The sequence below is a fragment of the Podarcis liolepis genome (assembly GCF_965112155.1).
Source record: "Podarcis liolepis genome assembly, chromosome: 10".
In the NCBI taxonomy this organism is placed as follows: Eukaryota; Metazoa; Chordata; class Lepidosauria; order Squamata; family Lacertidae; genus Podarcis; species Podarcis liolepis.
In genome coordinates, this window is record NC_139562.1 from 63,083,888 (window position 1) to 63,094,542 (window position 10,655).

Sequence of the window (10,655 nt, forward strand, 5' to 3'; positions counted from 1 at the left end):
GACATCTGAAGGCAGCCCTGTTTAGGGAAGTTTTTAATATTTAACGCTGTATTGTTTTTAACATTTGATTGGAAGCCGCCCAGAGTGGCTGGGGAAACTCAGCCAGATGGGCGGGGTATAAATAAATTATTATTATTATTATTATTATTATTATTATTATTATTATTCCAGTCATCTCCACAGTGCTATCCAAGAGGGTGAATGTGTCAAGGAGAGCTCAAGCCATGCTGGGAAAGGCTATCCTCCAAGATCTCTAGGCCCTGACATATTCCTGGCAATGTCACGGAGAGCACAATGATGGCTACAGGCTCTTCGAACCATTCCAGCACCCTCAAGTGTCCATGCCATTCAGGAGAACTCTGAGGCGGAGCTGTGAGAAACAGCAGCTCCAAAGCCAGAGTTGATCTGCACCTGGTCTGGCTCTACCTCATCACTCTGTAAAAGTAACTTGCTAGGGAGAAATAATAAATGTGAAGACACCTGAAAGCACTGTTCGAAACTCCCATTTTTCTAGGCACATTTTGTGACAGGGAATTCCATTAGCAAGAGCAGTTTCTGAGCTCTCCGCGCAGTACTGCGCCTAAGATTTCAGATTAAAACCGCTGAGTGGAAGGAAAGGGGGACCTTTTTCTGCCTCCCCACTTCCAGCTACTTTCTGAAGACTGGAGAAGAGACCCTCTTAAGAATATTAGCGGGGTGGGCAGAGGAAGGACTGGGCCATGTGAAAAATGAACATAATACAGTGGTGCCCCACAAGACGAATGCCTCGCAAGACGGAAAACTCGCTAGACGAAAGAGTTTTCCGTTTTGGAGGTGCTTCGCTAGACGAATTTCCTATGTCTTGCGAGTTCCTGCGGGTTTTTTTCCTCCCCCCCTTTTTTTCTAAGCTGCTAAGCTGCTTATCAGCTGATCCGATCAGCAGATAAGCAGCTAAAAGCCACTAATAGCGCTAATAGCGCTAATCCGCTAATCTGTCAATGGGCTTGCTTTGCAAGACGAAAAAACCGCTAGACGAAGAGAATCACAGAACGGATTCTTTTCTTCTTGCGAGGCACCACTGTATTTTAGCTGCAGTTCATTTTCAGCTTTGTATTCTTGTTACAGTGGTACCTCAGTTCCTGAACGCCTCCATTGTCGAACGTTTCAGTTTTCAAATGCCGAAAACCCGGAAGTAAATGCTTCCATTTTGGAACTTAAACATGCGATGCAGCTTCCGCTGAGTGCAAGAAGCTCTTGCAACCAATGGGAGGCCGCGCCTCGGTTTTCAAACATTTCAGAAGCCGAATGATCTTCCAGAACAGATTACATTCAAGAACCGAGGTACCACTGTATATACAAAGCGCACCTAGACATTCCATTGTTGCACCCGTAACCTAGGTTTAAGGTGCCATTTAGCTCCTAGATTTCATACCTCTGTATTTAACACCGCCTGAAAGTGGTTTGAGAGGCAGACGTCAAGTCTCCTGATCTGCATGCAGATATTTCTGTTCTCCAGTTTCTACCTCTGGACAAACAGCTGCAGCAGGGTTTGACCAACCTGCAAAACCTGTTCACCAGAGGCAAAAGTGGAATGAGTCCAGAACATTGAACAGAGAATCTCTTTTTCACACTTTTTCTTGACTCTCAGGGACGGGGAGGTTATTTCTCCAGACGTAAACTGAAAAATGGGGAAATATTTATTATTTTCAAACTGCTGCTAAGTGTGCTTTTGAGTTTCAAGCAATTGATTTTTTTAGAATCTTCCTTTTTTTTTTGTTTGTTGGATGCATTCCGCTTTCTTCCTCTTTCAGAATCCACGCTACCATATTTATTGAAGCAAATTTGTTATACGCATGCTAATAATACAGTACAACCAATAAATACTTTGGATAAAAAAACTATTTCTAGTCACATATACCCTGATGGCCTTCTCTGTTAAAAATCTTGCAAGTTTGTATTTGTCTATTTTGGGGGGAGGAGGCAACTCTTCCACAGTCCTCGGGGTCAGCTCTAAAAGTATAAAGAAAATATCACATTACCGAAATAAACAAGAAAAATACAAAATTGGTTATTCGGTCAATACAAAGCTTCTTTTGTAGATCCCATTCACATACACCTTTGCCATTTATAAGCTGTGCTGACACAAGAGAGAGCTAAAAATTAATCCCAGGATGAGAGAGAACAATTTAGCATAGAATTTCAGCATCAAGTTATTTATTTATTTATATCCCTTTCCCTTATTTACATCTTTATCATCTACACCTACATAAAAATATATCAAGGTGGTATGCCACATCAAAGAAAAAAAATAAGCAAAAAGCCAGGTTTGGGGCAAGTACTCTTTGGTGGTTGAGCCCCAACAGAAAATTAAAATCACAAAATATGCAGCAAAGTAAAGAGTAGAAATCTAAGTTATGAAACTTTTAAAATGTGTCCTTTTTGAGGGAACTTTGTTGTTGTTGTTTAGTCGTTTAGTCGTGTCCGACTCTTTGTGACCCCATGGACCAGAGCACGCCAGGCACTCCTGTCTTCCACTGCCTCCCGCAGTTAAGTCAAACTCAACCATCTCGTCCTCTGTCATCCCCTTCTCCTTGTGCCTTCCATCTTTCCCAACATCAGGGTCTTTTCCAGGGAGTCTTTTCTTCTCGTGAGGTGGCCAAAGTATTGGAGCCTCAGCTTCAGGATCTGTCCTTCCAGTGAGCACTCAGGGATGATTTCCTTAGGAATAGATAGGTTTGATCTTCTTGCAGTCCATGGGACTCTCAAGTCTCCTCCAGCACCATAATTCAAAAGCATCAATTCTTCGGTGATCAGCCTTCTTTATGGTCCAGCGTTGGTCCATGGGGTCACGAAGAGTCGGACACAACTAAAGGACAGAACAACAACAACAAAGTTCCTTCAAAAAGTTTCCCTCTTCCCCTAGCATAGAAAAAAAAGACCACACATTTGGTGAGCTAAAAATGGTGTACTTACAAACTCTCCAAATGTCAGATTCATGTGTTTTCAATACATCATTCAGAAAACACAGGCAATAAAATTTAGTTAAAGTGGTGGTAAGTTCCTAAATTATTGGTACAGGAATACAATAAAGGGTTGTTAGAGCTGTGTGGTCTGAATTTGGAGCAACCAGCTCCAACCTCTTTAGAAGCTGAGCTTCACAGATAAATGGAAGGGAAACAAAGGCTTAATTACCTTCCTTCCACAGTGACCTAGCTAAGCCTGGCAGGACAGCTTTCTCTATGGCATTAACCCCTTCATACATTAATTAGCCTTAAACATGTTGGTTATATGAGGCTGGTTATCCCACACCAGGTGCTGATGCCACCAGACTAAGGTTACCAGATTTTTTCCCAATGAATCTGGGGACACTTTTCAACTTCCTACTAAATAGAAGGATTTTGTCAGGGGACTGATTTGTAAATCCAGGGACTGTCCCCGGGAAACAGGGACATCTGGTAACCCTACACGAGACCTATCGTAAAAAAGTTACATGCCATAGCTGAAGAAACATACATCAGTCAGCACTGAAAACACGCTCACGTTTTAAGAGGGAAGAACATCAAATTAAATAAAATCAAACTAGAATTTTGAACACTGTGCAAATGCCACTGTAAGACACAGCCAGTTTATTACAACACTCAACCTATTTATTCTCCAGTAAAGTTAGCCAAAAGTAATGGCAATAAGCCCTTGAACACCCAGGCCTTAGGGCTTGCTCTTAAAACTCTGCCCACATACACTCTTAAGTCTCTGCCCACACAGAATGAGGCTTTATTGAGTCCCCCCCCCCCTCTCTTTACATGCCATTACAATGAGGAACATTCCATGTGAGCAGAAGCTGAACCAGGAGTTGATGCCAAGATCGTTTGGGGGATTATCATCCTGAATTAACAATCCTTGCACACGTAGACAAGAAATGCACCCACCCCCACCCCCAGTTATTTCAGCTGCACCTCCAAGCTGACATCCTGTGGCCAGTCTGGACTAACCATGAACTTTGGTTTGACTTTAATAACAGAATCGCTCTCGAGGTTCTAGGCCCCTGCCCACAATGGGAGACTTCTTCATAGATCATGTAAGCTGAAATAATTTTAGATTTTTCCATTTCCCCTTCCAGCAAGGTGTGGAACAGTGGCGAGATGTTATCCGTGCGCCACACCTACCCAACAGTTGCTTTGTTTCAGGAAAGTCGAGAATCACTATTGAAGGCTATAACCCTATGCATACTAACCTGCTAAGAAGCCCCATTGAATTCAAGGTATTTTACTTTGGGGAGCAGCGAAGCCAACTTGCCCCACACATTGAGGGGGCCTGACATCACCAGCACTCTCCCAGCGGCAGCAAGCTGGGGAATGGGTCAGTGGTGGGGAGCACAGAGAGTGAAAATCACCGTCTGCGCCTCCCGCCTCAACTGGCCCCACTTGGCGAGTCAGCCAGTGGTGAGGGTTAGCGGCCCCCTCATTATTTGGGGGGCCCTTGGCCCCCTGCCCAGAAATATTGAGGGGGCTGAAGCCCCTTCCACCCCCTATAGTTGGCGCCCCTGTCCAATTTTCCTTCAAATACCCATATTATTTTTGTTTGGATTTCCTGTCAGAATACACTCAAAGCACAAATCAACCTTTCTGACCCAATTCCCCATACATTTCTTGAACACAAAGTTGCTGGAGACATACCAGGAAACAGTCCCTGGTGGCACGAAACTACAGGAAGGCAATTGTCTAAAGCGATTTTCAGGAATTTTTGAGATGGGAGTTCAGGCTTTGCCAATCCTGTTAGAGGGACAATAAGAACAGAATAACAGGAAACCTGAGAAAAAAATCCATGAGGTAGCTAGAGCAGTGTTTTATTTATGCGACATAATAATACTGCGTTAATTTATGCCTGCACCACTGAACGTGGGATCTTTTACAGTAGCCCATCGGTAAGAATTCTTCCTAACAAACAGAAAGAATACACTTCCGGGAAGTAAGATTACTTAAGATCACAAACCAACAGACACGGCTGAACCTTCAACAAAGACTATAGTTTTTTAAAGATCTCTGAGTATCTTCCTAAAATCTTTAACACATGTTACATGAGATGCGCATCTAAATGTGCTTTTAAAGGTACAGACTGTTTGAGAGGCAGCAGTGCTGGAAGGGCAAAATTTGGGGTGAACAGTAATTGCGTTATAGGACTGCTGGTAAATGCCACATTTTTACCTCAAATATATACCGTATTTTTTGCTCTATAAGACTCACTTTTTCCCTCCTAAAAAGTAAGGGGAAATGTGTGTGCGTCTTATGGAGCGAATGCCGGCTGCGCAGCTAACCCAGAAGCCAGAACAGCAAGAGGGATTTCTGCTTTCACTGCACAGCGATCCCTCTTGCTGGTCTGGCTTCTGGGATTCAGAATTTTTTTTTTCTTGTTTTCCTCCTCCAAAAACTAGGTGCGTCTTATGGTCTGGTGTGTCTTATAGAGTGAAAAATATGGTATATTTTTTTAAAAGCAAACAAACCTAAACCTTCGGAGGGCAGGCCTATTACCCTCACTCTGATATGGCTTCATGTTGCCAGGGTGATAATGTCAGAAGCTTGGCTTCTGACATTATCACCCTGGCAACATGAAGCCATATCAGAGTGAGGGTGATGCTTTGTGCCCTTACTTCGGAGTTTTGTGGGTGATAATAACAACACAATGGCCTTCTGGTTTTGAAACTGGTGCCCAGGAGCAGCAGCTGGGAGCAAGATGACAAAGTTTTGCATCATGGAGTTTCATGCGTCAGAGAACCAGTATCAACTGTGATTCTCTGTTGAGCGTACATGATTAACGTAAGAACCTAAGATTTCCTTTACATGAAACTGTAATATCTCATCCATGAATCCTATTTCTAACAGTGGGCAACCACTCGCTCACTCAGATGTGCTCTTATGAAGGGGACGAAATCCTATGCGTACATTTCCAAGCACAATTCAAAGTGTTGGTGCTGGCCTTTAAAGCCCTAAACGGCCTCAGTCCAGTATACCTGAAGGAGCATCTCCACCTCCATCGTTCAGCCCAGACACTGAGGTCCAACGCCAAGGGCCTTCTGGCGGGTCCCTCACTGCGAGAAGCCAAGTTACAGGGAACCAGGCAGAGGGCATTCTCGGTGGTGGCACCCGCCCTGTGAAACGCCCTCCCACCAGATGTCAAAGAGAACAACAGCTACCAGACTTTTAGAAGACATCTGAAGGCAGCCCTGTTTAGGGAAGCTTTTAATGTTTGATGCATTACTGTATTTTAATATTTCATTGAAAGCCGCCCAGAGTGGCTGGGAAAGCCCAGCGAGATGGGTGGGGTATAAATATATTATTATTATTATTATTATTATTATTATTATTATTATTATTATTATTATTCCTTTCTCCTTCTGTGATGGAACTCCTATTTGGGGACTTCCCTGGCTTTTTTCTGGCCCATGTAGGACCAGTCTGGATAGTTAGCCTTGGTGAAGACTTGACATTTTTATCCCCAAAAAAGTTTTTGGTTTGAGTTTCCACTGAAAGGAGGCTGCATCTTAATGCATTAATGTTGTATTTTAATCTTGTTTTTTAAGTTGTATTTTGATCAATTGTTTTATATCGGGTGTTAGCCGCCCGTCTTGGCTGGGGAGGGCGGGGTATTGATAATAATAATAATAATAATTATTATTATTATTATTATTATTATTATTATTATTATTATTATTACCTATTACCTGGGAGTACAGGAGTCAGCAAAACTTGCTTTGGAGTAAACATGCATAGATTTGGGCTCCCCGATCACCTCTGTGGTAACCCATTTCACAGGAAGTTGGGACATAAAGCTTTCTTGATTTACTATTAAATGAAAAACTTAAATATAGGTCAATAGAATTGACGTGAGTTTGGATCTGGAAGACCATGTTCCTTAATGCTTCTGACTCACAAACTCATTGGATGACCTTGGGCAAGTCCTGATCTCAGGTTGCCACAATGGACAGCAAGAACCCAGCAGTGGAAGAGCGTCAGTGGCTACCACAGATGGGAAAGGAATCAGATTTGTGTTGGTGCTTATGAATTGTTACTGCAACGAAGCAGTGTATAAGGTCATGTCACCCTATTTGGGGGTCATCTCTAAAAATATTAATTTGGAGCACTTTGATCTATCGATTCCCTCACTTTCTTGAAATCCGTTTTTTACTTACTGACTTAAAATCAATATCATTATTTTTTGCTGTAATTAGTAAGACAAAATGAAAATGATTTGCAAACACTAACGATTTTCTCCTTCATGTTTTGCCTCTTCGTTTATAGGTACCAGAAACGGTTTTCTTTCTATATGAAGCCGGTTCATCCTGTCATTGTTGCTTCACTGCTTTGCAGTAATCCTGCAAACTGAGAAAGATTGAATAACTGAAACTCTGCTTCCAACCAAAGGTGCAGAGAGGCTACACATACAGCCAAATATTTAAAAATGCACTTTATGATAGGTAGATTGTTATTACAGTGGTACCTCAGGTTACAGACGCTTCAGGTTACAGACACTTCAGGTTACAGACTCCACTAACCCAGAACGACTGTATTTTTTGCTCTAGAAGACTCACTTTCCCCCTCCTAAAAAGTAAGGGGAAATGTGTGTGCGTCTTATGGGGTGAATGCAGGCTGCGCAGCTATCACAGAAGCCAGAACAGCAAGAGGGATTGCTGCTTTCACTGCGCAGCGATCCCTCTTGATGTTCTGGCTTCTGAGATTCAGAATATTTTTCTTCTTGTTTTCCTCCTCCAAAAACTAGGTGCGTCTTGTGGTCTGGTGCGTCTTATAGAGCGAAAAATACGGTAGTACCTTGGGTTAAGAACTTTGCTTCAGGATGAAACTTTGCTTCAAAAATCATGTGGCGGCCGCGGGAGGCCCCATTAGCCAAAGCGGTACCTCAGGTTAAGAACAGTTTCAGGTTAAGAACGGACCTCCAGACCGAATTAAGTTATTAACCCGAGGTACCACTGTACATGCTTTAATCTGGCTACAATATTTAGATCTTTTTTAGCTGATGGAAACCTTCCATTTTTGTTCCAGGATGCTTTACCCACTATTTTATCAAGGGCATAGCATGGGAGCGGGGTCTGCCAGGGTGATGGCCCCAAGCACATGGGGAGGGGGCTCTAGCAGGGTGGCACAAGGAGGATGCAACAGGCATGTGGCCTTCCAATCAGTTTGTCGCTCTGTCACACATTTTATTCCATAGTAGACAGATACCTAACAGTCCCCAAACCATCAACAGAATGAGTCCAATGGAACTGAGTCCAATGGAACTGAGTCCCAAGCCATGTTTTACTGATCCTGCCGTTTCTCAAGCTCTTCCAGTTTATCCTTAGCTGGGTTATCTCTTCAAAGGAAAGCAGTTTTTCTTTCTACCTCCTATTTTCTCTCTGTTACTATCATTTCTTTGGTGTACACAGAGGTAAGCTATTATTGTTTCATATGGACTACAGTTGAGTTTAGGAATAGAAAATAGGTTCTAGGGCATTCTGCTTAGAATAATTCAGACAACAGTTTAGGTAGCATCTCATGCCTGGTTTTTTAAATTCTGCCAAATGTCCTGGTTTTTATAAATTCTGCCAACCCATTGAAACCTGGCAGTAATAGACCAGCAGCAATATCACTGATAGATGCTATAAATCAGTGTTTCCCAACCGGTGTTCCGCGGCACACTAGTGTGCCGCCAGACGTTGCCTGGTGTGCCGTGGGAGGGAGGCGGGCGAGTCGGGCGGCGAGAGGCAGGGCGGCGAGGAGAGGCCGCCCAGCGCGGGGCTCTCGCCGTCTGCCTGCCTGGCTGCCTGCGTGGCGCTGACGTCACGGGGCTGTAACGTGCCCCACATAGGCACACGCGGGGCGGCGAGCGAGCTCCCTCCCACATCCCATCGCCGCTCGCTTCGGCCGGCCTACTGGGCTGTCGCAGGCGGAAGGCCTGCGCATGCGCGAGGTTTTCGCGCCTTCGGGATTCCCTTCACGCCTTCCTCCTCCCGGGTCCTTGAGAGCGCGGGAAGCGGCAGCGCGAGACCGGCGTTGAGCCTGGTAGGTATTGCGCTTGCCAAGGCAGTCATTTGGGAAATGAAAACTTGCAAAGCAAGCAACCAGTTCAATCTGAAGTACGTGTATGCTTAATATCCTGTATCTGAAACCTGTTCTGCCCCCTCCCCCACACTTGGTGCCATTTTCATCTACACATGCAGCAGAGTAAGTTGACCCAGAATAGTACCAATTCAGATGGCAGATGGGAGAATGACAGTGCTGAATGCTTTCCCATGTAGAACAGTCCCTGCAAATAAAAACCTAGCATATTTGGAAGAGGGATGCTAGCCTAACCATTACCTTCTATGCTGTTACTATTTTTAAATTTTTTTTTACATAAGTAAAAAGTGACCTTTCCCCATCTGGCATGGTGGTGTGCCTCAAGATTTTTTTCATGAAACAAGTGTGCCTTTGCCCAAAAAAGGTTGGGAAACACTGCTATAAATGATAAGCTATCATGGGCCAGTTACAGTTATGAGAGAAACATGGTATAAATCCATCACTGCTTTTAAATTAAACTTGTTTTCTTCTTCTCAGCCAAACTAGGTAAAGGTAAAGGTAAAGGGACCCCTGTTAGTTAAGTCCAGTCGCAAACGACTCTGGGGTTGCGGCTCTCATTTCGCTTTACTGGCGGAGGGAGCTGACGTTTGTCCACCGACAGTTTTTCTGGGTCATGTGGCCAGCATGACTAAGCCGCTTCTGGCGAACCAGAGCAGCACATGGAAACGCCGTTTACCTTCCCGCCGGAGCGGTATCTATTTATCTACTTTCACTTTGATGTGCTTTTGAACTGCTAGGTTGGCAGGAGCTGGGACCGAGCAATGGGAGCTCACCCCGTCACAGGGATTCAAACCACCGACCTTTTGATTGGCAAGCCTAAGGCTCAGTGGTTTAGACCACAGTGCCACCCGCGTCCCTGCAGCCAAACTAGGGCGCCCCTCTAAAGACCATACGCTAGACTTAGATAGCCTCTGTGAAGAAAGCAAATCTCAAATAGGAAATACTAGGGAATCTGCCATCATTACTCTCAGTGAAATTCTTCTTTCAGGAAGAATAGTATTACATGTTCCCCATTCAGTCACTTCCAGTCCAACGTTTCCTTGTAGAATCAACAGGGACACAAAATGAACAGATCAAATAATGCTTTCTGCTGTCACTGCAAAAAAAGAAGCAGCTGTGTTTATGTTCCAACAAACCACTTCTGTGGATTGATGTGGGAGGTCAGCTGTACATCAGATTATCCCAAATCATTCCATAAAGAATTTTAAGACATATCACAGGTCTGTGTAGTCAATTCTTTGATCCTCTCGCTCTCCGCGTCATATATATATATATATATTATACCTGGACATCACAGAAATGAAGTTATTGGCTTTAAAAGGACAATGGTGGCATCCTTGACCGTTTTCCCTTCCAAATGCTAATCTTACCCTCCAGGGAACAGCAAAGCTCCTCTACTTGGTGACACTGGAGGCTCCTCGCTTAGTCCCTTTCCCTCACTAAGAGATATCCATACTCTCTCCCTAACTACCATTGTGACCTTTGCAGGTAGGCAACCCTGTGCATTCTGGGTGGAGGAGCTGTAGCTAAAGCAAGCTTTTCTGTGGTAGGGCTACCACCCAATGTTTA

The 10,655-nt window shown here is 44.0% G+C and overlaps 1 protein-coding gene across 3 annotated transcripts in view; it reads right to left on the minus strand.

Annotated features, from left to right (window-relative positions):
• TTLL8 (tubulin tyrosine ligase like 8) overlaps positions 1 to 10,549 on the minus strand; it is a 54,108-nt gene extending 43,559 nt beyond the window's left edge. For 2 of the 3 annotated variants that reach the window (XM_083463440.1, XM_083463442.1), the window contains exons 1-4: positions 10,457 to 10,549; positions 7,236 to 7,352; positions 4,653 to 4,748; positions 1,898 to 1,989 (exon numbers count right to left, since the gene is read on the minus strand). In XM_083463440.1, coding sequence (XP_083319566.1) covers positions 1,898 to 1,989; positions 4,653 to 4,748; positions 7,236 to 7,311 — 264 coding nt within the window. In that variant the 5' untranslated portion in view covers positions 7,312 to 7,352; positions 10,457 to 10,549. Of the gene's footprint in view, positions 1 to 1,897; positions 1,990 to 4,652; positions 4,749 to 7,235; positions 7,353 to 10,370 lie in introns of all 3 variants that reach the window. The other variant, XM_083463441.1, reaches the window with a different exon arrangement.
• Positions 10,550 to 10,655: the final 106 nt, after the last annotated feature.